The sequence below is a fragment of the Phoca vitulina genome, unplaced genomic scaffold (assembly GCF_004348235.1).
Source record: "Phoca vitulina isolate PV1807 unplaced genomic scaffold, GSC_HSeal_1.0 scaffold4, whole genome shotgun sequence".
NCBI classification, from domain to species: domain Eukaryota; kingdom Metazoa; phylum Chordata; class Mammalia; order Carnivora; family Phocidae; genus Phoca; species Phoca vitulina.
In genome coordinates, this window is record NW_022589707.1 from 82,403,929 (window position 1) to 82,429,684 (window position 25,756).

General features: G+C 44.3%; 2 protein-coding genes and 1 long non-coding RNA gene across 12 annotated transcripts in view; 1 reads left to right on the plus strand and 2 right to left on the minus strand.

Annotated features, from left to right (window-relative positions):
- The window catches only part of LAMB1 (laminin subunit beta 1), a 71,136-nt gene extending 64,696 nt beyond the window's left edge, over positions 1-6,440 (minus strand). The window contains exons 1-4 of one of the 2 annotated variants that reach the window (XM_032402395.1): positions 6,265-6,440; positions 5,276-5,404; positions 3,974-4,149; positions 1,352-1,487 (exon numbers count right to left, since the gene is read on the minus strand). In XM_032402395.1, coding sequence (XP_032258286.1) covers positions 1,352-1,487; positions 3,974-4,149; positions 5,276-5,312 — 349 coding nt within the window. In that variant the 5' untranslated portion in view covers positions 5,313-5,404; positions 6,265-6,440. Of the gene's footprint in view, positions 1-1,351; positions 1,488-3,973; positions 4,150-5,275; positions 5,405-5,544; positions 5,765-6,264 lie in introns of those variants that run through there. The other variant, XM_032402394.1, reaches the window with a different exon arrangement.
- Positions 4,169-25,756, plus strand: part of LOC116631155 — a 44,325-nt gene continuing 22,737 nt past the window's right edge. For 7 of the 9 annotated variants that reach the window (XR_004299099.1, XR_004299103.1, XR_004299102.1 and 4 more), the window contains exon 1: positions 20,284-21,947. This is a non-coding gene — a long non-coding RNA (uncharacterized LOC116631155). Of the gene's footprint in view, positions 4,532-20,283; positions 21,948-25,756 lie in introns of those variants that run through there. The other 2 variants (XR_004299098.1, XR_004299101.1) reach the window with 2 other exon arrangements.
- Positions 24,558-25,756, minus strand: part of LAMB4 (laminin subunit beta 4) — a 90,416-nt gene continuing 89,217 nt past the window's right edge. The window contains exon 33 of the mRNA XM_032402396.1: positions 24,558-25,038. Within this exon, the coding sequence (XP_032258287.1) occupies positions 24,899-25,038 (140 nt within the window). The 3' untranslated portion in view covers positions 24,558-24,898. The remainder of the gene's footprint in view (positions 25,039-25,756) is intronic.

The following is a 25,756-nucleotide window of genomic DNA, read 5'->3' on the forward strand; positions in this document are numbered from 1 at the left end:
GACATGAAAATCTGTCTTTCTGGCATTTGGCCTCTCTTGCTCCACAAATTCAAAGTTGCAGAAATTGATGAACTCCTGATGTAACCAAGAAAAACCCTTCCCTGGAACTACAGCACATGATGAACAATTTTACTGTCTATCAACTTGATACTAAAGTTGAGACGTCCTTCTAATGGTCTTTTCATGTCACGGGAAGAATGTGGGCAGTCGGGACATGCTCCTATTTGTAAGCAGCTCTCTGCTATTTCAGAAGTCCTTTGGGATTTGAGTACACTTACAGAAACCTCTCTTTCACACTAACTACCAGCCAAGATAACCACCTCTAAGAATTGATAAGGCTCTAATGGACACATGCTTTTTTGAGGACCAGTCTGTCTCAATCTGGTAAACAACGCAGTCCCAAGGCTGACCAATGAAAAATCAATCAACCCTCCCCCAGAAACCAACAATCTTCTGGAAAGCAAGTATAATTTCATAGTCAATGACAAGGAAGTCTAGTAAGGGAGCTCCTCTTTATAGATTGTTAAATGACAGCAAGCCTCTGAAAGCTTCCCAGAGATAGGGCATATATAATAGAGAGATCTAGTCGAATCCATGCTCTCTATGGCCAAGCCTAGGTTCACTTCTTTGAGAGCCAGAATTCTCATAATTTTTTGCAACATCTAATGGTACCTTGTTAATTAAGAGACACAATAACTCTACCTTTATTTCCCAAAGTTCAGCATTCAAGTTTGAAAAAAATGCCAAACTAACTGGGGCTTAGTTTCCCAGTGAAGTAACAACAAATTTGATGAATTTACTAAACCCAAATCCCAAGGCAAATAAAGGAAAAGGGGGCTGGGTTCACATACTCACTAGAGAAACTGAGTTGGGGTCATATCTAGGTTGACAGAGTCCTTGAAAAATTAACATCTAGTGCTGATTCATAGTACTATTACTGAATTTTCTCTAGAGGGAAGGACGGCGATGGTAGAGGTGGGGGCTGCTTCTGCCCTTTCCTTTGGGGTTGATCAAAATGAAAGACGCTGTATTTTGTGGAAGATTCAGGGCTGTGCAGGGCCTTCCCACACCCCCAACTGATACACCCCATCCCCGCAGACTCCCCTCAGATGAGGACTACGAAATACCCCTTTGGTCCAGCATCAAAGACTGCTTTCTTATAGAAAGTGCATGCTTCCGGAAAAAAGATCAGATTTTACCAAGAAAAGTTAGTGCTAGGCAGTAAATCTGCTAAAGGCCATAATTACCGGGCAGAGAAACCAATCAAGATTACAAATACTCAGGAGTCTATAAACTCCTTCCAGGTGACCAATCACACACCGTGGAACTTGTTCCCACACCAACCACATACCATTTTCGGATTGCCACCAAATCTTAAGGCGGTTTGGAGCAAATGTAGTGACCACATTTTCAATGAGATGACTGTCAGGATTGAGGGTCTCATGATAAGGATCTTGTGAATTGCAGATGAAGCATTTTTTGTCTTCCTGAAAGGAAAGTTAGTTTCATGAGTCTAGGAAGCAATCACACACAGACAGACAGACACACACGCACACACCAAAAATTAAGCCCACAATACAGAAATCAAATCTACTTGCTTCAAGAAAAATGCATATGCCAAAATTACTTACGTGACACATAATATGCCTTCTGCTTTTTAACTTATGGGATATGAATTACTCCTGAAAATTTCCTCCACTCTTGTAAATTCAAGGTCAAAAGTCAAAGGTGGCATTGTTTCCACAAACTATTAATTTAATCAAAATGAAATTTCTAGGCATAAGCCTTCATCTCAATGAATAGCTAGAGAAGCTTACTCTTCCAGTAAAATGCAGAAGAGGTATTAGAGAATTTCTGCTGACATAAAGCAAACTGAAAAATGAAAGGAAAAAAATATTCATTCAGCCTGATTTTCTAAAACCTCACAAGACAGAGGCCAAGTATTAGGCAGATGTATTTAAGCAGCTTTGGGAAATACAGAACCAGTTTCCTCAGCTTCTGCTCTGCCCAAGCAGTGAACTCATGGCGGCAGCTTGCAGGCTAACCTAGAAACCGCACAGAATATCTGGGAAGTGGGTATCATGCTGTGCTGCTTTGTTGAAAGCACTGTATCCTGAGACTAACTCAAAGAACGCCAACATGGACCCTAATGAAGCTGAGATGGCCTCTGTGGAGATCCACATACATCGAACAACATTCAAGCAGTGGTAACATTCTCATAAGGACAGTACCAACAGGCTGTACTCTTATGTTTGTATTTATTTAGCTATTAGTTATCCCCTTCCTCTCAAAAGGATTTAGGGACTAGCAAAATATACTAAGAAAAAGAGAGAGAACAGAAGTCAGGAATGCAGTGGGACCCTGGACAAAATACTTAAGATTCCTGCCTCAATTTTCAGACCCATTAAATGTTTGAGAAAAGCGCACACCCAGTCCCTTTCTTTAGGCTCTGATATCTGTAAAGAGCACTCCACACTTTCATGGCTAATCACGTAAACCAGTGAGTTTGCCTCGACTTGGCTTTGAAGACAATTCAATTCTCATTCTGGCCAAAGCCAGTTTCAGAATCTAGTGATTCATTTACAGGATGTCCTCGCCTCCGAGGTAAATGTTAACACAATATTTTAGGTAAAATTTACATGCTAATATTAGAAAAGGTACCATCGACTGCCTTCATAAACTTGTAGTCAAGGAAACTAATACTGAAGAACAATGACCAGAACTTAAAAAAAAAGTTTAATTACAGCCACCCTTCTAAGCAGGAGGAAGCAGTCTAGACATCTCTGTATAAACCTGGAAGCAAATGAGCAGAATCCACTTTACCGCATTCCTTTGGTTTAATTTATCAGGTCTCCAGGATGGGCGCTCTCTTGGCTTTGTAAAAGTGAATCCAGTTTAAGGCCTCCGCCGTGCAAACTGCACAGCATGGACCTCCTCCCAAAGGGCAGGTGTACAGATAGGGGAAGGGACCAAAATGGAAGCAGTTGGCTCTGGCCCAGCTGCCTTTTGCTTGCTTTAGAGGTCAGAAATATCAGTCTACTTAAGAAAAAAAAAAAAAAATCAAGCAAAAGGCTTCTGATTCTAGGTAGTTGGTTTTGGGTCTTTTTTTAAAAAAATTAGTTTTAGGACCCCTGGGTGGCTCAGTCAGGTTAAGCATCTGCCTTGGGCTCAGGTCATGATCCTGGGGGTCCTGGGCCCCACATGGGGCTCCTTGCTCAGCGGGGAGCCTGCTTCTCCCTCTGCCTGCTCTGCCTACCACTCCCCCTGCTTGTACCCCCTCTCTCTGAAAAATAAATACAATCTTTTAAAAATAATAAAATAAAAATTAGTTTTGACTTTGTAAAAACGTGACCTTTGAAATCTAAGATCCTGGCCCACTGTTAGAAGCAGCACCCTGAAATTTCATTTTGGTCCTTCTCTATCAGGGTACCATGGCAACCAGGGCATTTTGAAAAAAGTATCTAATGGAGGTAGATGGGGAACAGCACCACAGGAGAGAAAATCAGGTTCAGTGATTACAGCGACCTTGCAAGGTATCTGTCAGTGCTGCCATACCCTTTATCCAAGTGAAACGGGAAAAACCAAAGATCACTACTCAGTATAAGAAAAAGAGCATAAACTATCTTTTATACACATTTCCAAGGAGGACAGATTTAAAATAAAAACAAAACCTAAAACACTCGGGACTTTTGAAGGCTCCCGGTCAGGATCCGGGGCAGGGACCAGGTCTGCCCGCAGCCCTGCCTTTCCATGCGGACTGTGCCGGCGGTGGAGGCGGCAGGAAATGTTTGGCGGATACAACTGTGAAAACCGAGATGGAGCAAGAAAGGGTGAGCAACCAGTCCAATCCCGGGACTCCCCGACTGGCCGCGCTTCCTACCGCTGGCAGGATGTGGAGTCCCCAGGGCCTGGCCCCTAGGTCTGGACCGGAGGAGGCGCGCGCAGAGCCGGGAGCTGGGATCTCCGCCCTCACCTGGAGGTGGCTGACAATACAGTACGGCTCAGGCTTGTGCAGCCCGCACGTCGAGGTCACCGAGAGCTTCTGTGCCCGGCCGATGAGAAGGTCGCCCGTGGCGGGGTAGCAGCTGCCCTCCGCGCAGCCGTAGCTGAATTCGGGTTCTTGAGCGCGCACTTGGGCTCCGCACAGGGCTGTGGAAAGGGCAGGCGACCGGGGAGGTGGGGAGGAGGGCACAAGCAGGGAGCGAGCCCGAGCAAAAGGAAAACAAGCAGGGGCGGGAACAGAGTAGGTTCAGAAGAAAGCAGAACGCACAGAAAAGAGGCATAGTGGAAAGACGAGCGAAGGGAGAGGCCGGGACGTGGAGAGGGTTCGGAAAGAGACACGAGATCACGTTGGTCCGGCAGCCCAGAACATCATTCCCGGGAGACCCACAGACACTCAAGCCCACCCAGATCTGCCTTGGGGAAGCAGCTCCAGCCACAAAAGGTAGATGTGCAGACCAGCCACTTCCATGTGCCTGTGCCTGGACCTGAGCGCAGGGACGCGAGAGGCCAAACACCCATGCGCGCGCCGGTAGGTGGGTGAGTGTATGAACCTCCGTGCACGCGGCAGCCTGTGCATCCTCAGTGTGAAACCCTGTGTGTGCGCGCGCGTGGAAATGTGTGAGTGTGGGGTTGCGAGTGTGTGTGCGTGCATGCTGGGAGGTCCCGGGCGCTTCTTTGGGGGCGAGGCAGCAGGACTCGCAGGGGGCGCCGCCTTCCCAAGCAAGGGGCGAGGGGACAAGTCCCTGCGGCTTTGGAGTGGCTTCAACGCTTCGTCATTCCAGGGAAGCACCCGGTCCAGCTGTTTCTGGCGCCATCCGGGGGCAAACAGCGATGGTTAATTGAAGCCACATGGCTCCAATCTGTTCCCAGGACTAAGCCTGCGCTCAGCTAGAACACTTCGCTGGGAAATGGGCTCCAGGGGAGCCCTCCGCGGCAAGCCCCCAGCCCACCCCAAGCAGCCTGCCCCCGCAGTGGAGAGACTCACAGTGAATCGGCCGAAGGTGCAAAGCCCGGAGCAGGGGCCGGGGATCCCCAGTTCTGGGCACAGAGCCCCCGGGTTGCGGGTCCGCGGCGATCCTCGCGCGCACTCCCCAGCCGCCACCGAGGGCGCTGGCGTTTAATCCCAGGGCACGATTCCCACCCCAGTCCCTCGGCGGATCCTCCGGGCTCCCTCGAAGCCGGGTCAAAAGCCTTCGCGGTCTTCTTCCCCATCCAAGCCCACTCCTCCTCCCACCCTCCACCACCCCACCCCCCACCGCGTCCGCGGAATTACCTAAGAAACTGAAAGCGAACACCTGGAGCAGCCCCATGGCCAGTCCCTGTAGCCGAGGGGACAGTCCTTGCAGAGGAGGGGAGCACGCACCCGCCGAACCGCCTGTCCTTTTTTCCCCCGTCTTCCTTTCTGGAGAAGTAGAGAAAAAAAAAAAAGCTAATGTTCATAGAGAAGAGAGGGGCCCTTCCATTTCCTGCCGCTCCCACGGAAGCGGGGAGTTGGAGGGTCGGGAGGGGGAAAAAATCGCGCAGCCACTTTGTCCTCCTCACCGAGCGGTGCGAGCGCTCTCCCCGCCGCCGGCAGCCCCGAGCCCAAAGAAGGGAATCAGAAAGTTTAGCCTTGGGAGGAACCGGGGGAGGCGCCTCCGCTCATGCGCACACGGAGAGCAGGGGCTGAGGGGGCGGGCGGCCACCGCAGGGCGAGGAGGGGGTGAGGTCCGGGTCCCACCCTCCCGGGGCGCCTCTTTTGTTTTAAGGCCGCGCCTGCGGTCGCCGCGGGCTTCGGGCTCTCCCGGGTGCCGGCGGGGCTGCGGGGCCGCCCCCGGGGGCGCGGCGCGGGCGGCGCGCGGGGGACGGGCGGCGTCTGGGCTGGTCGCGGAGGTAGGTGTGGGGATCGCGGCGCGAGGGGGCCCGGCGGGACCTACCGCGCGCTCGGGCGTTTACATTTGCAAGGAGTGAGTCACGGAAGGGTACCCGGGGCCACAGACTCCCGCCCCGGGCACCGGGGGAGGCGGGGGAGGGAAGGCGGGTTAACCCTTAGAAAGAGGGTCGACCTGTCAGGTTTGTTGCCGGGAAGGAAGGGAATCCGGTATCACTGAGCTTGGGCTAGACTCGACATCTCGAAGGTGCCCACGCGAAGCCAGGAAACTGCTGCTCACTCGGCTCCCTGGGCGCGCACATTTATTCGGGACCTGCCTTTCGTCCCTGCCATCCAAGTGGCCACGGCATTGAATTACCCATTTAATTGTTTTTATAAAATCTACTTCTTACCTAAATCCAGACGATGGCTCTAATTCAGGTAATTTCTCGAATGACGCTATTGTTGGTGAGGCTTTTTCCCATCTCACCGTGACAGGGTCGGTTCAGCCACGAATGAGACACACTTCACCGTCTCCACAAAGCGCCACCTCGGCAATTCTAGAGAGGAACTCCATGGTACACAAATGGTGAGGTGGGGGGAAGGGGAGGGCTTCTAATGGCACCGTGTGCGACCTGTCTGGTTAGATTAGGGGTGAACAGAAGCAGCTCACCCATCTCCTGGGCGTTGGGGAGGTAAGTGAGGCTGGCGGCGGGACCGCCACCCTTCCACTGAACTAGCCCAATTCTGCTGCCTTAGCGCAATGGATGGAGTCAAAGTTGGGGTTTTCCGCAAAAGTGCCCTGCACGAGGGGAGTACAGTTATTTGCTAGTCCAGCCTGGAGATTTTGCTTGTTTTTAATTACCCCAGGGAGAAGGGTTTAAGTGGCTAGTTGGTCAGCTTTTAACTGAGCTGCAATGAAATAGGGCCCAGGGAAAGTTTAATCATTAGACCACAAAGTAAAGCTGCTTTATGGGTTTATAAACTTCCTTTCTGCTGAGGGAGGCAGGAGCCTCAGGTCTTGGTGATGCATTAATTATTCACTAAATCAGCACTTGCCCTGCTGCAGCCTCCAGAGTGGTTCGCCTCCAGCCAATGCCCAGGATCCTTGGTGCTGGCTGGGCAGCCCCAGCAACACAGAGAAAGCAGGTGCTGTTGTGAGGGTTTAATATTGCAATGGAGGGTCTTCAGAGCTTAATTAAAAAATATTCAGAGGCAAATGCTTTTCCCCTTGTTGAGTTCTTAATACCCTGGGCTAAAGTTGCCTCTTAGTTTTTCATCCATACACATGACAAGCGTCATTCAGTTCTGCCTCTTTCATGAGACTGGCCTCTGCTTGGAGAGCCGCTGAGCCCTCCCTGCTACTCAGCAGTGATATTTCTCCCTGGTCAGTGTCTTCTCATAGATTGCAAAGAGTCGCCTCAGCACTGTTCTAAAGCCCCGTACCCTGACCACCTCACTCTCAGGAGTAAACTTAACATTACTGAGAAAATTAAGAGATTTGTTGAGGGCTTTTTTTTTTTTCTTTTTAACACATACGTGCAGGGAATAATGTATAGAATACGCATTCACCCTCTGATCATTCCATCTGGGAATTTGTTGGTCTCCATTCCCCATTCCAGAATGTACTTTTGTCCCGGAAGTATGTGCCCTCCTCTGACCTGCTAAGGATAAGGCTCTCACGTGCATATCTGCTCAATTTCCCCATCTTAAGAAAAAAAACCAAAACGCTTCTCTATTCTCTACACTCTCAACTCCTTTCCTCCTTTTGATTTCCTAGCCCAAGTATTTGAAAGGATGGTCTGCTCTTATTTCTGTTTCCTCTTGGTTGCTCCTTCATTCCATTATAATAGGACCTCCATCTCCACCACTGGTCTCAGTGATGACCATGGACCCTCTTACTGTCAAGTGCAATGGCCGTTTTCCCCACTGGATCTCTTTGTGGCTTATCTCACACGGTCACTCCCTTCTTGAGACTTTTTTCCTTGACTTCCAGGACACAATTCCAACATTTTCCCATAGGACTCTAACTCCCCCCTCTCCCGTTTCTCTTTCCCCTCCCTTTCCCTTAAACGTAAGTGCTCCCAAAGGTCTGTCTCCAGCTGCTTTTCCCTCTGAACACTCTCATCCATACCCAACCTCTCCACCACTTTAGGCTTGGTACTCCCTACATCTATAACTCTAGCGTGTACCTTGCGTGGAATTTACATCCAATTTCTAACAGCCTATTGAATAGCTCTACTTTGATGGCCCATAAGTACATGCGTTGCAAAACTGACCTCTCCCCACCCATCCCTCTTAGAACAAAATGTGTTCTTCTGTTTCCAATTTCTATTATTGGCAAGGTGATCCACCTCTGAGCTCAGGACAAGCCTGGGAGCAAGACTAGCTGTAGGATTTGCAGGGCCCAGTGCACAATGAAAATGAGCATGTGGGCCCTTTGTTCAAAAATTAGTGGTTTCAAGATGTTGACAGAGCATTAAACCAAGCCTGGGACCCTTCTGAGACTCTACAGATCCCACATCCTTAAAGCAGGCCCCATCTGGGACTTGTGTTGGCCATTTCCCTCTCCTTACCTTTTCCAAAACTAGCTCCTGTCCTTTCTACTTTACTAGCAGCTGGCCACCATGTTCCCATTGCTCCAATATCATCACCCTAACTTAGTTCAGTCTGTCCTCAAGTCTGGTCTGAACCCTTGCAGGAGCCTCCCCCCCCCCCCCCCCCCGCCCCTCCTGCCCCGGCTGCCATATCTATTCCAAACTCTCCCCTTCTCCTTGTCCAATCCTCCCTAACATCACTAGAAGGATTTCTGAGGCACACCTTTGATTAAGTCATTCTCTTGTTCCAAAGCCTTCAATGGCTTCCCTCTGCCTATATGAGCTTCTTGAAGTTGCCTGTAGAGGACATACTTTATACTTTTGCCCTCTCCTCCATGGACCCTCATTGGACTCATCACCTTAGTGAACTACCATGCATCTTTAAAGCTTCCACTTAAACAGAGTTCCTCTCTTCCCTCTCTCCACCCCCAACTCTGTCCACCAGCACCTTGTAAAAGCCTGTTCCAGTGTAAATGACATAATGCTGTAACTATTTGTTTATGCCTTATCTCTAATAGACAGTAAGACAAGGCCAAGTATTGTGCAACATTGATTTGTGCATAAACATTGCCCAATGTGACATGGGCACATTGTAGGTGCTCAATAAATGTTTCTTGAATGCAACTAAATAAAGACTAGTCTCCATGTTCTAAACACTTCTTTAAATCTTAAATGTCCACTTTCTACGTAACATGTATTTCTAGTCAAGTAGGAAAAAATATCACCAGCCTTGAGTTCAGTTTCGGAATACTTCCAAATTTCACTCATCAACAAATTCTTCCTCTCTGTTCTATTTCATACGACTTCCTCTGGTTTCTGAAGATGTTACAAATTTGGGAGGAATGAATCACTTTTGTTAGTGGAGCTCGTCGAAGCTTTACTCCTGCTGATATGACCCTTACCTTCTTATCCATTCCACACGTGTCCTCACCTGGCACGACGTGCTTCAGCATAAGGCAGTCTTTACTGGAAAGTTCTGCAGCATTTTGAATGGCAGGTGGGACTGCAAATTGTTGGCTGTTCTGTCTCAAAGAATATGTAACATTTGTCTCTCTGAGGCATTATTTGTTTGAAGGAAAAAAAAACTGCTTTCAAGGTCACCTTCATAGTTGTAGAATGCCACTTATGTATCTCATTTTAAATCCTGGATTGATGTAAAACAAGGATGGCACATTCTAGACTTTGACCTTTAGGTTCTAAAACCTGACTGTTTATGTAACATCGTTCTCATTTGCTGTGGAAATTAGATTTAAATGTACTTTGTGAGATTCGGCAGTGAGCTAAAAAAGAATGTTCAATGACCAGGAAAATTCAGAACAAATGTCACATAGCACTTTCTACATGTCCCTTTTATAATATGTGGGACAGGAATTTGTAATCTTGTATTAAATGCCCTTGCCCTTAGGAGCTCTTTGAGGGCAGGCATTGTATTTTATTGGAATTTGGATTCCCCTCCAGTGGCAGAGTTTTTGGTGTACAGAATACACTCAAAATCTGCTTGCTGGATAAATAACAAAAATTGAATAACCCTTTCTTATAACCATTAAGAGAGCACGTAGGGGTGCTGTCACCTAGATTATGGAAAGCCTGAATCAAGCAGGGAGTCCTGACATTTTCAATCTTGGACCATAAATAGAAACTGCTATGTGGGCTTATCTTAACATCCCTTTGTCTGGTGACAGCACCCAGAGTTTTTTTGAGGGGACTAGTCCCCTGACATTGTCAGCCCACATAATTTGGATGGGGCCACTCCCTCCATGGGCTCCAGGCTTATAATTCAGTGCATTTTCATCTCCTGCTTCCCAGTATTTGGTTTAGGGATGAGTATACAATTCAAATTTGCAGTTAGGTAACTTCTGGGATTTTTTTGTGGGAGAGAAAATCTCTTTCCCCCTGGACTTAGAGTTATATGGATGGAACTGGTAGAGGCTGCTTGAGACCGGGGCTAACCACAGAGGAAGGCTGAACAGAGGGAAGCAAAAGGGCAGATCCTTAAGGACCTTCTTGGAATATCTTGATCCAGCTATGCCTGAAGCCAGCAGACATTACCCAAGCCAAGACATTTTCCTGGATACGCAGCATGAGAGTTATAAACCTTTGCTGTTTGTAGCCTGAGATTTGGGGGGGGGGGGGGGGGGGGGGTTGTTTTAAACTGCAACATGACCTAGTTTATCATGATTCAAGCAGGTCTTTAGCATTAGTGTCTTAAAAACAGTCATCTGTCTATTCTTAAGTATGTCAAAAGAAAGGTCACAAGTGAGGACCCAAGTCTGTATTTGAATGTTTTAAGATGGTCACTAAAGTGGTATAAGGTGGTCACATCCATGCTCTTCATAGGCTTTCTGAAATGCTGAATACCCATCGAATTTCACCTCCCACAAAGGTGGCAAGAGGATTCTTTAGATCCTGCTGGAGGTAGGGTGACACTTTGTACCCATCTATGCCCGTGAATTCCAAACCTCTTTAAAAACTTCTTATCTATATTTAACAAGAATGCCATAGAAACAGTCTAACTGGGACACATTTTCGGCTCACTGTTTATTCTTTGTTTATGGATTTTAGCATCTGGTTGCTAACCCGGCACTTTAAAAATGAGTAGGAGAGAGATTAATGGTTGAGGTAAGACTCAAGAGCCTTAGCAAAGCTCTTAATTTTTTTATTTAATTAGATTCGTAGCAGGATTAACCTAAGTGTAGTCAATTAAACATTTTAAGACTTGATTACTCGTCATAAACTAGTTTCATTTTTCTGGCATATCCTATCTTTACCTTCGTTCATGAGTGCCCTACCGAGAGGAGGGGCAGTAAGAATGTAAAAAACACAAATTCTTGCCAGTTCACATATAATAAAATTTAAGACCTTTAAAAGTAAGGGTTTTTGTCTCTCTGGTCAGCTTTTGGCAACTTTGATAGTTACCTTCACAAACATCTGTAGAACTGGAAGTTTAAGAAATTATTACAGCTACTTACTTTAGAAATACTTAAAAAGTATTTTTTTATATGAGCTATGTGCTTGGATAAAATACATTGGCATCTAAAATTTGAGGCCTGCTTTTTGTTTTAAAACTGGTGCTTGAAAATCACCAACATCTGATTAACTATCTGATAGTTAAGTTTTAGAAAAACTTTTAATTAAACTCTGTTCACCTCTTATAGCAATCTACCTAAAATTGTATTTTAAAGATTTTGAAAATTTTATTTCAGTTGATGGTGTTACTGCCCTCAGCTTTGTAATGATGCTGAAATTCAGTAATAGCCAGAGGAGGAGAAAAGGACTTTCTGTATTCCAGTATTTTAACTTTTTCACTCTTCCTTTACTCTTTTTTAAATCTAGATTCTGTCTTTCTCCATTTGAAATGTCCGGTTCAGTTCCCAGTGAGCCCCAAAAGTCCTCACCACATTTCCCCGTGAGTTCCCAGTCCCATGCCCGGCACATGGTAGGTCCTTAGGAAATGCTTATTGAATGAAAAAGCATTTATTGGGGTGCCTGGGTGGCTCTGTCAGTTAAGCATTGGGCTCTTGATTTTGGCTCATGTCATGATCTCACGGTCGTGAGATCAAGTCCCACGTCCGGCTCCGCGCAGGGTGTGGAGCCTACTTAAGATTCTTTCTCTTTCTTGCTCTTGCTCTCGCTCTCTGTCTCCCCCTCCCCACCCAGCTTTCGCCCATGTGCTTGCTCTCTCTAAAATAAATAAATCTTAAAAAAAAAAAAAGAATTTATTTAACTTCTATTTTGAGTGTAGTAAGGTTCAGGCAGTATCTTTGTACCAGAGGCTTGAAATGATGGTGTCAACTACTCTCTTGCCGCAAACCTAGCTCATAGATTTGGGTTATTAATTATTACCTAGGGTGATCCAGGACACTAGGTTCAGTTAGCAAGTTAAACACTCCACTACTACTCATGGCTTGTACTTGAGTAGATCCTAATTTCCGGTCCAGTATTTTTACCCTGGGTAGATGCAGTTTTTGATCTGAGCACCTTTCAGAAGTGACGGAAAGGCTAGTTAAAAGGCATCCCCTCTCTAAAAACCACAGTCCTGCCTCCTCATCCCCAGCCACAGTGCTGTGGGCCTTCTAGAAGCATTAACTCTACAGCTGCAACTCCTCTAGAAGAATAAGCCTGGTCTTCTGGAAAGAGCATTTATTTTATCAAGGCTGTCGCGCCTGTGGCTGCCACGGCTGGTGATCAGATTTGGGAAGGCCAGCCCACCCAGAGCCGAGTGACTGCGTTTTTATCACATCGTGAACAAGTCAGCACTAGGCTTCACTCCAGGAGTAGGTGCTATTTCACATATTGGGCTATTTGCCAGACAAAGAAGTCATAGGATGTGTTTGCCCTTTCCAAGATGGCTAATGGAATGTTGCTATTAACCTGACTAAATGATGTCTGGAAAGCATGGAATATGGAGCTGATGATTCCGCCATCTGCTCAGGACTTTTTAATCAAAGTACTGACCACTAGTTGATGGCCTTGGACTTTGGCAGCTCCAGTTATCTACCTAATTAGTACCTTAAGCGTTAGTAGCAACCTCTCTCATTCTTTAACATTTCTTGAGTGTTTTCTATGTGCCAATCACTGCTATGTACTAATGGTATATGTTCTACACGGAGAGAAGTCCAGGGTTGTCTTGACATGGGTACACTATTGGTAAGGAGACCCACAAGGGTTAAAGTCGAAGATGAAGGAGGAACATTACAATGCTCTATTTCTATAAACATATATACACATACATACAGGATTAGACAATGATAAAATTCTAGAAAGAGGCAGAGCAAACAGATGATGGTGGGTACTCTTGGGGAGGCTACAGTGATTACGTTTGGGATGGGATGAGGTTTTTTTTTTAATGACAATCTATTTGTCCGTAACTGGTATAATTAGTAGCAAAAAATTGTAATCCAAAGTTTTTTTTCTTTTTTTTAGGTATCAGTGTTTGTTATACTTTGAATAAAGCATATGATAAATGTTGGCTGAGTCTGGGTTTTTACCTTAAAATACAAATTCAAAGAGCTAGGAAATTAAAATTCATTATTTCTAGTCACCAATGATTTTACTAAATGACATGACAGGGCTCCTCAGTCTCATCGTGAAACAAGTACAAAGACCAGGTGTCTTAGCACACTCTATAGGCTCTTGGAAATCTGGCCCCTATGTGATTACTCTCACTTCTGCATTCTCAGCTATCAACCTCCACTCCCTCCAAGCTCTTGCCTGCATAGACGCACTGTTCTCAAAACCTAAACCCTGGTTTTTGGCTCATCCAGTTCCTTCTGCCTGGAATGCCTTCTCACTCTTCGCTCTTCTCTGCCAAGACAGCTTCTACTTATGTTCACGTGTGGAAACTTCTCAATTCCACGGCCCAGGTAGATTACTTGGACATACACCTATTGGAAGAGATCTTTCTGGATTGTTCTAGACCAGCTGTGCCACACACAAGGCCAGGCACTTCATCTCTCGCCCTCCCTGCCATATCCCTAACACCAACACAGAATACATCATTGGTATACAATGAATGCCCACCAAACAGATTGTTAGTGTAGGAGTATATTTTCTGTGTTTGCTCAATTTCAAGTGCTCTGAGAGCAACCTAATTTCCCCAGCACTGAGCACAGAACTCATCAGATACTTACTGAATGCGTTCATTCAATAAATGCCTGGAACTATGCCCATTGTGCTTTCTGGGGAGAAATAATTCACAGGTAATTCTTTAGCCAGAATGAGTCATACCCAATATACATTAGTACTATGTATTTATAGCACATTTCATTTTATTCCATGGGAAATATAAGCAAGGAGTGTTCTGTGAAGTATTAATGAGAATACATAATGTTAACTCAGCATAAACTTGCTCAGTCACTGCTCTACACTGTGCTGTGGAGAGTGTAAATCCACACGAGGTTTACCAAGAAGCAACCATACTTTCACCGTCATGTGAGAAGCTGCAGGGTGATGATGATCTAATGGTAAGTCAAGGTTCCCATGTCTTCTGGTGTCCTCTGTAATGAGGTCCATAAGGGCACTAACATAACTAATTGCTACGAAGGTAACTGTGTGCCTTTCTGGAGGGCAATCTGAAATATTAAAATTTAAATTACACATAACTTTGTGGGAAAATATGCCAAATTATGCAGATAAAGAGGTTTACACTATCATTTTTAAATAAGAGAAAAACTGGAAATGACTGATTGATCCCTTATTGATGATCGTTTAGGTTAAGTAATTATGCTAGACCCCTGTAATAGAACACTAGACAGTTGCCTAAAAAGATGGGGGCCTATTTTTAGGATATAACTGGGGGAAAGTAAGCTCCAATTGTGAAAAAAAATATGTAGATGTATATCATATTTCTTGAGGGATTAAAAAGGGAGACCACCCAGGAATTGCCTACATTTCAGCCCAAAATATTAAATCATTGTTTCCTCCTTATTTTATGATTTTTTTCCATAATGAACATGTATAGCCCTTGTTCTAAAAATTTTTACATTAAGATAGTTTCCTGTGATTGCATTCTCCAAAGTGACCTTTGATGTTCAGAAGTGAAGTCACTTTAATAAACTCTGTAACCTAGATGGAAGCATTGCCATGTTCACATCCCTGAGCAAAGAGTGTCTCTGCCCAGTCAAAGTCAAGGAAAACAGATCAAGCTTGCTGATATCCCTAAAATATGTGGGTATTTCATAGAAACTTGAGTTCCAGTAGGAACTGTTGCGGTCTATTTAGGTCTGAATACAATGTTGAGTAGCCATGATTAATTTTCTGTAACCACTTCCTTTGCTTTTATGTTCCAGTCAAAATATAGTTAGCTGTATTCACAGTGGAAAGTTGATTTTTTTCTTACAAAGAAACGTGTTTATCAGTGTTTAAATCTTTCACATTGTCTGTATATTAGAGTTAGCCCCCAAAGTGGATGGAAGGAAAAATGGAGTTTAAGGAGAAATTTTAGAATACAAATCTCTATATATCTGGTGTGTAGAATGTATGGTGGTGGTCTGAAGAGTTGGACAGAACTGGGATTTTAAACGAAAATTGCAACTTGAAGCCTATCCTATCTGAATAGATTAACTTTTTTACATTGGTTTGTAAGAAAGTTTAGACCGCTTCCCAAATGAAAGCAATGGTTCTTTTAATCCCAAATATTTGACCTTTTCCATTAGTATTTTGCTTCCCTAGATGAATCATAATGCAGTATGGCCAACACAAAGCTAAACCTGAATGTCATAAAGATCCCCGAGTGTTTATCTTTAGATATGGGAGTTTATACAGCCTTTCCAAGCTTTGAGCTTCTTCCCATGGCACGAATCTCTGGAATCCTCAAACACTAGTTCGGCTGTTAGATTTTCAGGCTCCATTTAACTTCCATTCCTACTCCTTTCTAGAAAGTTCACAGTATAGTGATGCTTTTAATAGGCTCAGTTGAGAACCAAGAAAAAAAAAACTTGGATTAATTTAAATATTCACTTTAACAGAGCTAATAATGTAGATAGCAGTTATTACGGAGTCCTAGAAATTGGTTGCATATCTTATAGAACCACTGTACCCAACCAAATAGTTCTTTATGTAGGAAAACAAAATAAACCTAACTACTAAAGCAAATGAATGTAAAGCAATACACATATATTGTAATAAGTTTTAGATAATGGAACTTAACATTTTAAATTTGGCCTACCTTTGTTATTTGTTACACTGTTGCTTTGTTTTTAAGAACTACATGGAAAGCTTTGAGGACTGAAAATTCTGCTGATTGTGTTTGATGAAGACTATATGCTCACTTAGTTGGCTATTCTTAAAAGACCTCCTAGTCCCACAAGATTAGACATGTTTGTTCACTAACATTAAGGATAAAATATTTCTATCTGGTGAGCCACTTTGACCTTTGTTTTTTCTCAAGCAGAATTACTTTCTGTGAAATCCTTTCTAAGATAGGCCATTTATATAAAAAATAGGTTAGTCAATTGTAAGAAAATGTTCTCCTGTATTTGATGGACAGTTTAATAGAGCCTAAGACCAGTTAAAAAAGCAAGTGGTCTTGAAAGAGAGGGTTCAATAGAACAAGTATTGTCCTGGGAGAGGTTTTCTATCACCCCCACCTTGGCATTTCTGCCAACGAGCTGTGTGACCCCGGCTAAGGTCATCTCCATGCTCTTCTGAAAATGAGGGGGGTGGTGAGGGAATTCTTTAAATCTCTTGCACTTTGGATTTCTTAAACCTCTTTCATGAAGGAGAGTCAAGATCGGGGAGAAGAGCATGCACAAAAGCTCCAGAGAGATGCCTGCAGCCAGCTCTCTAAGGGTTTGCCTAGTTCTTTCTAGAACTTTTCAGATAGTCATTTTATAGCTTTTCCCATTAGAGGGACTATCTTCCACTGACAAATAAATAAATAAATAAATAAAATCTATTTCTTTTTCTTTTTTTTTTTTTTTTTACTATGAACGTTCTGTGGGCTATTTCAAAGTCTTCCCTGCGAGCAAGTACCAGTACTAAAGATTAGATTTTAATTCTTGGTGCCACGTAGAGAGGACCAGAGGGCTTTGAATGCAGTAAACTTCATCTGTTACCACCTGGAGAATAGAAGATAAAACATGGCCAGCCTTCTATTTCCTAGACTTTGGTGTTTGTCATCAAAGAACCACGGTTGTGCATGGAATGATGTCAATATGGCTATGAAGCAAACACAACCTTTAAAAAAACAATTCATATGAACAGGAAGAAAACACTGTACTCCAAAATCCTGTACATTCTGATTAATATGTTTAATATAGATTGTGGTAAGCTTGCTTTGCCTAACAAAGCTTGTTCAGTGAGCAGGCTGAGTCAGAGGTGGACTGGTAGGGCAGAAGCAGCCTTCTAGAATGGCCAAAGCATTTAATGAGTAAAGCTAAAGATTATAGGTAGTTTCAAGCTATTTCCCAGTAGAGAAAAGCTAGATGCTGATGGATAAGCTGGTGTTAAGAGAAATCATGCTTCGTCTGCTTTATGTTGGAGGCTGGGGGGGGGGGGGATGGAATGCTCTCTCAAGGGTTGAGGGCAGGAAACCGGAGAGAACAAACAGGGGACTGTCCTCTAGTAAAGTGTAAGCAGGCATCTCTATTCCTAAAAGCCTTAAAAGCTTATAAATGGAAAAAGCCTGTGAAAACTTTGGTCACCAAACTTTGTCATTTTTCTGAAGCGTAAGAATCAGGGCTGGCAAAGAACTTTTAGTTAGAAGCATTAAGTGAATGAAAAAAGTTCTACTCAGGCTTGTTTGGGGGGATTGGTGGTAAGAAGAGACGAATAGGTAGGTATGTGTGTGTGGGGATTTGCATGCAGGAGAGTTTGATTAAACTAGTTTGTTGAATGGCTAAGGATTACCAAGGAACCTAAAAATCATAGCTGTATTTACATAAATTTTGCATAAATCTTATATGTAAATATATAAGCCTTTATATTTATATATAAAAATGTTTTTCACATGTGTTCTTTAAGGTTTTTTGCTTAGCCACTTAATGCAACCGCTTTCTCTATGCAAAGCCTAATTGAATGCAAAGCAAGGAACTCCTTCCCTTTGGCTCAGTGAACTCTGCCTGGGAAGTGTAGCTGTTGCCTGCGAGGCCATGACCTTCGTTTGGGAGTGGCACACCCTAATTTATAGCCCAGGGGCTTGGAAAACATCAACAACCTTGTAAACAAACATCCAGGGCGGCGAGGAAAAGAGAGAGTGACCAAGGGTAAAGGGAAGAACCAGATTTGAGAGGAAAGAGCAGGGAGCTTGGTTTGGGGAGTTTTTACAGCCGAGAAGTTTCCAGAGGGATGATTTTCAGTAGCTGCTATAGGGTGGTGGTTACAGAGAGCTGGGGGGGGGGGGGGGGGGAGATGGGGAAAAGGATTTCTTTTGTCCTGTGCATGGATTGGATTCCCATTTGACATGGTTTCCTCTACATATGGAGTTAAAGACTTGCATTGTTCTCAATTACATTTTTTAGAGGGGCCAACCCATATGGCGAGCTGGTTTCATGTTACAGTGGAAAAGTTTTTCATTCAGGGATGGTCCCAGGACTGTCTGAGTTGCAACAATTTGGAGTCGATTTATGGAACTAATATGTAAGTGAACAAATATTTAGAATGTTCCGCACGGTGCTAAGTTCTATAAAGGAATATGGAAGTGGCTGAACATGTGTTCTACATCCTCTCGTTTGTTACTATCTGGTTAGATAAGGCTTATCAGCAAACTGGCGACGTAAGAGAAGACTTCAGAGAAAGTGCAGCTAAGCCGGAGAGACATGACTTCGGAGGAAGGGAGGTTTTCCTAAAGGAAAAGTCAGACTTGGTGGAGAGACAGGAATGAGGCTTTTAAGGCCGGCAACGCGGCCGGAGCGCCTGCGCACGTGGGAAGTGCGGCTGTAACACAAGGTGACTGCTAGGAAGCGGGTCTCGAAGGATTTCAGGAATACCTTACGCTTCTCCTAGCCCTCCCACCTGGGAGTGACCCTGGGCGGTAGACCAGGCCTAGTCCTTAGCATTTCACAGCTGAAGGAAAGAAAGGACATGAAATTCAGAGACTGTGAACCGCGTGAGGTCATGTAGGGGACAAGCCAGAATTTGCACTTGTCACCTGACCCTTGGTGCCACTGTGCCCACGCTGTGGGACAGAGAGGGACTGTTGTAGCAGTCTGGAGAGGGATTGGATGCCATTAGTGCCCCAGAGATATACAGGGGCCGTTGGTTCGGCAGTTTTAAAGGAGACTGATATCACAGTGACATCACACGAGACGTTTGCTTTTCTGTCCCGTGCAAGTTCAAGCCGGCAGGCAGTCCAGGAAACCAGGCGTGGACAGCTTTAATCCACACGGTCCCCGTGCGGCCTCTAAGCCCCAGGAGGCTGGTCTACGTGGCAGCATCAGTCTGGGGTCTTGGTTTAAGGAATGGGAAGTGCTCACCAGAGACTGGCTGGGACCGGGGAGAGCAGCACCAGGGTGTCCCTGCCCCTAGAGCCTCTGCAGCTTTGTCACAGCTGGTGCGTTCCCCGCCAGTGACCACAGGTCCTGGTAAGTGGCCTTCCTACACACTCCCTTCGATTCCCAGTTGTCACCCGCTCTCCTCGGCCAAGCAGGGTGGCCAGGCATGGTGAGGACCCCCTGTGTCGTGCTGCCCTATCCTTTATAGCTTTCCTTCACCCTGACCACATCTTTCTCCGCCGTCCCCTTATTAAACAGTTCCAGCTTGTACCCTCTGCGTCCTGCCAGGACCCTGACTGGTAGCCAACTAGGGATTTCGGTTTCTTTGGCCTTGCTTCACCAGTCTTATCCTCCTCTACATGGTTATACCTGACTCGCCACATTCTGGCTCACTTGAAGGGGAAAAGGACAAATGGAGAGTCTCTTCGTTTTCTATTGCTGCTATAACCAATCACCATAAACATAGTAGCTTAAGAGGACACATCTTTAGCTTACAGTTTTGTAGGTTAGAAGTCCGACACGGGACTCACTCGGCTAAAATCAAGGTGCTGCATGGCTGTGTTCTTTTCTGGAGGCAGTGGAAAATAATCCCTTTCTTTGCTTTTTCCAGTTTCTGGGATCCACTTACGTTCTTCTCTGTATTAAAAGCCAGGAACATCAGACCAAATCCTTCTCGTGCCGGGACCTCGCTGACTTTCTCCCTCTCTCTCTCTCTCCTGCCTTCCTCTTTCACTTTTTTTTTAAAAGATTTTATTTATTTATTTGGCAGAGAGAGACACAGCTTGAGAGGGAACACAAGCAGGGGGAGTGGGGGAGGGAGAAGCAGGCTTCCTGCGGAGCAGGGAGACCAATGCAGGGCTCGATCCCAGGACCCTGGGATCATTACCCGAGCCAAAGGCAGATGCTTAACGACTGAGCCACCCATGTGCTCCTTCCTCTTCCACTTTTAAGGACTCTTACATTACATTGGACCCACCTGGATAGTTCGGGCTAATTGCCCCATTTCAAGTTCAGCTGATTCAAACAGTAATTCTATCCGCAACCTTAATTTCCCTTTGCCATGTAACATAACATAGTCACAGGCTATGGAGGTTAGGACATGGATATCTCTGAGGGCCATTATTCTTGCCTCCCACGGAGGTTGAACAGCTTCCTTTTAAAGTTGTGTCCTTGAAGTTGCACACAACACTCTCACGAATATCCTCCCGGCCAGAATTCAGTCACATGGTCACACTGAACTGCAAGGGAATTTGAGAAATAGTTTCTCCAACTAGGCAGCCACGTGCCTGTTTAGAACATGGAGGAACTATTCCCAAAAGACAGAGGGAAGAAAGTAGATATTGGACAGCAATTCTTTTGGTTGCCCTTCATCTTGCCACCTTGGTGCTGTGGGCTAATGGCACTTAACTCCTGGCCCCGAGCTGCCCTTCACCTGAGATTGGTTTCTAATTCAGGAGAAGATAGAATTGTTTCCTTAATGGACCACACTGGCTACCTCACAGTGATGCTTCCTGATCTTCATAATGATTTTCTGATGAGACCAGCTGGTTGGCCGGTGTCTCCATCTGACCTCTGGTAACAGGGCTCCCTCACATTTACTGGCGCGCTGTCCACCATCTTGCTCTCCCTTCCACGGTCACAGTCATAGGTCCCGTCTACTGACCTGTTACTGAGTGTCGCCTGTGTCAGTCGCTATAAGCCTGGCCACCACTCTCGGTCTCAACCTTGGCTCTCTATCTGCTGCCCTTCACTCAACCGCTGCTCTGAGACGCATGGAGTTCAGTCTAGACTTCTCTATGCTGGTCCCTCACACACCTCAAGAGACTTCCCAGTGCCAGGCAGATGGAGTGTTCACTCAACAAGTTTAGGAAACTGTTAGAATAATTATAACAGAAGCAAAGAAAATGAATTCATGTTGATGCAAGGCAGAGCTGTGCGTTCTTCTGTGAAAACTGATGGAGCCTTCTCGATGCAGACTACATGGATCTAAAACCAAGAGAGAGGGAAAATCTATCTGACACTGTTCACAATTATATCCAAATGCCTCAGAGGCAAAATTGTACTTCCTATACCTGACTTTGGGCTCCGGTGTCTAAGGAAGTAGGTTTTTACTAGATGACACACTAGTTGCACCACTGGATTGGAATACATACCAATACCCAGCTCTTTCAGAGTCCTCATGCTAACGGATAAACAGGCCAAAGAAAGTGGGGAGGGGTATCATTTTGATTGGGGTAATTGATCTCAACTCTTAAAGAGAAATAGAGCTTTTGTTACACAGTGGCCGCAGGGAGGGGTATGACTGCAGTCTAGACAATCCGGTCCTGCCAAGTCCAAGCACAAAATGTAATGTAAGCGCACTCTGCCTCTGTACTTGCAGGACCTTCAAAGACAGAATCCCCAGGAAAGAAGGTTTGGGTCACACTAGCTGGTAAAGAGATGCTTGCTGAAGGCGGAGGGAAGGTGGAATGACTAGGAAAGCAGGATCATTAATCCCAACGCAGCCTCTTGAAGAGTTAACAGAAATGAAGCCTGCAATCCCAATCTGTGTTCCTCGTGTGATGTTTTGTATGTATTTGTATTTTTTATTATAAAATATAAAAATATATTTAATTTCCTTTTTAGTTCCCTTCTTTCCCCCACGACTCTATACTCGATGTGTGTTGGTGGTAAACTTTATCATTTGGATCGTAAGTTGTGGGACATTGGAGACTGAATCGTAACAGAAATGGAAAAGGGAGAGAGCACAGCTGGATGCCATCAGCAAGTGATGGGACTCTGGGTTGGTTTCCTTGAAGACAGGGTGGATGTGCTTCCAGAAGGCTGAGTGGATGCAACACTGTGTTTGGTGGAAGGGTTTGTTTTTGTTTTAGAATCAGATGTGGGATGAATGTATCATGATATCAGGAAAAGGTGGACTATGATGGAAATTTGTAATTTTTTGACGCTTGCCATCAAAACACTTCCCACCTTGGAAGATTCCAAAGATAGGTGGAGACAAAACTCTGCTCCCACTACCAAAGCTAAAGGGGGCAGATGTTCTGTCTTCTCTCTGGCAGCCAGGGCACATGAAGAGGTCAGGCAGTTGGATATTTCTCCCGGGGATTTTTGAGTCATGGGAGAGGGACACGAGATGCAAGACAGTTGAGAGTTAACTGGGTGGTCCAATAGGATGAGCATTAGCATCCTCACCTGAGTGCTCCTGGGGTGGGATCTTGGATATATTCCCAGATGCATAACTGTCCTTGGTTACATTTTCCCCAGTCATTTCTTCAGCTTTATGTGCTATGAGATTACCTTTAAAGAAATCCTTTCCTGCATAATAAGCTGTTATTGTTTGCATATGTCAGTGTTTGCATCCAAGAACCAGACTGGTAAAATCATAATATTTAATTGGTTTTTTATTATTTAGATTATTTGCATTTTTAATATAAGCAGTGCTGCAATGAATTATTCACAAAGCTTTTCTCCCCCTGCATTTAAGATTATTTTCTTAATATACAGGTTCAACTGGGTCTCAGGATAGATCTTGCTACACATTTTCAGAAGACTTTGCAATGTATAAAAGATACTGTTTCACCAAATCTTTGCCTTGGTCACATCTTGAACAACGGATACAGCAAGTAATAGAAGTTAGAAATGATTTATCTGAGGAAGAAGATTTTTCACATAGGTGCATTTTTTAAAGACACCCAAAGTGTATCATTTTATACACCAAAGTTTAGAAAGCATAACCACTTCTTAATGACAATCTTTCCAAAGTGCATCACATCCTGCCTGGCCTCATCAAACTGCGATCCCCGAGGCCCAGAGGAGATGACGGGTTTATCTCACCCTTGGACATGATTCTCCAGATTACTGCCCTTTCCTTAGGGCTGGGGAATTTTTCTACCCCTGGTGACCTCAACAGCCTCCTGGTCAGAGGACAGAAACTTCTCCCCCTTTAACCCTTTCCACACTCTCTGGCTGTTACTTGTATAGTCTCCTACCACTGCAAGGCTAGAACAGTTGAATGTTGCTATTGCAAACAGATAATCATGCGCGTCGAGTTAAGTTTATCAACTGTGCATGAGTGGAAGTCAATATCCTGGTGGGAAGGCTGGAGTGTCTTCTACCCTCTACACTGGAGTACACAACTTAGATTTTGTGACAGTCTGTGTTTCAACTCTGGTTCAGTTTGTGTGTCATTTGTTGGTAGAAGTTTCCAGGTGTCTTAAGTGCCGGATAGAGAGAGCATTGCAATCGTGCATTTCAAGAGAGATTTCTGATGGGCTTTCTGGTAGAAAAATTTCATTTCATTCTTCAGGATCTCCAGGGAAACTGCAATTTTCCTAAACAACGTATGTTTTAAGAAATTTCATATTTATGTGTAATCCTAAAGCCCCTTCGTTGAATTTTTAGACTCATTTTTTACGAGTCAGTCCTTAAAGGAGATGGCTCCAGCAGCTTTCCTCTTTCATACATCAGTGTTGGTGTCTATTATTTCTTATTCAAAAATGTGGGGCAGAATTTCCTTAAAATAATCCCTCTGAAGGATGGCTTTCACAAACAGAAGCAATGGTGCTCGGTTATATATCATACATGCAAAAAAAGTTAATGTGAAATCATAGACCCATTTTGAAGGGAGACAATCTGATCTTTCACACTAAACAATAACAACGGAATTGCTGGTCTTTCAAAAATCAGTAGCACATTTTACAGCAAAACTGCTTACAGACAATTTAGGAAAAGTACTTCAATATTTATCTTTTTGAATATTGTTCCAGTGCCGTTTGGCGCAGACAGAATCCTTTGGTTGAGAGAATGAATATAGAGGGAAGTGGGTGTAAAAACAAGTTACATTTTGAATTGTATGCATTTTATTCAGAATAATTGTTTTATAGATAAAGCAAATCCAAATAAAAATAAAACACAGGACAATCTAGCACATGCCATCCAGACTTATTCCATCATAGTGTTAGAGACATTGATATATTTTAGCTTAATTTCTTTAAATTTATTTTTATTTTGTTTTATTGTGATAAGAACACTTAAGATGAGATCTACTTTCTGACCACACTTGTTGACTTACATACAATCTATAGCAGAACTCTAGAATTTATTCATTTCGCTTCACCGGAACTTTATGCCCATGGATTAGTATACATTTCCGCCCTGCAAGCCACCCACCCCCACACTGGCAACTGATTTCACACTTAGGTTCACTTGATTGAAGTGATGATTAGTAAACAGAATACTTATTTATTTTGTACTTATCATATGTAACACATTTTTTTTTAAGGGAAAGGGAAAGGAAGGCAAGAGGAAAGTTTTCTGAAGCGGGAGACGATGTCTCTACTTCCCCCTTTCTATTCCACGTGGAACAGCATTTCCTTGGCCCAGCTCAGATCTTTGGCTAGGAGTGAGCTCCGGAGGCGGAGGAGGTGGGGCTGACCATTTCTGTTTCCCAAGTTCAGCACAGCTCCTCAGGCTTCCTCGTCAGAAAAGAAGGCATGGGTGACTTTGCACTTTACCTCTGCCTAAGTATAGCAAGTAGCATATTTATTTTCTTGCTCATCAATCTCGCTTTTAATGGCAACAACTTGATCTTCCAATTGTTTCAGTTGGTCAGCTTTTTCTTGTCTACTCAGATTCAGATCTTGTATCTTCTTTTCTAAATCTGAAACAAGAAAATGAAGAAAAGGATAGATTTGGTTTTGGTGGATTCTTCCTGGATACCCACCTTATATGAAACACAGGGATTTCTGTACCTCTTAAAGACATATTTAGCTTTGCATTTTGATTCAACAGACAAAACATTTATTGTCACCAGGCTCCTCAAGGTTTTCATACAAACCAGAGCAGACAAACTGATGTTTTTGTCTAAAAAGTATTATATATCTAGTGGCATTTATCAATGCCAGTTGAAAGCTAGTTAGAGTTTGTTAGAAATGAAAAGATGGATGATGAGCCTTGATTGGACTTGGTGAATATTTCCACAGGTTTGCTCTTGCTGTTTTAACTTCACTTTTTAACATGTGTTCATCACTTTAGGGGTCCTCAGTCTTTCAGTAAAAAAAACACTGACATTTTCATTTCTTCATTCTGCTCTGCTGATATTCCAGCCCCTGAACAGGAAAAGCAAAGTGATGCCTTTCACTCTTACCCATCCATCCTTCCTTCCTTCCGTCCTTCCTTCCAACCATCCATGCATCCATCCATTTATCCATACTTCATTCAAAAAATACCTGGGAATTATAGTAAACCCCAGCAAGGAGCCCATAGAGTAGTGGATAGAAGAGGTAGAGAGGGCCACAGTTAACAGTGTGAAGTGGCCTTTAGAAAAAGAAACTGCCCTTAGGTTGAAGCGGAACTTCTTAAAGAAGGAAGGTAAATGT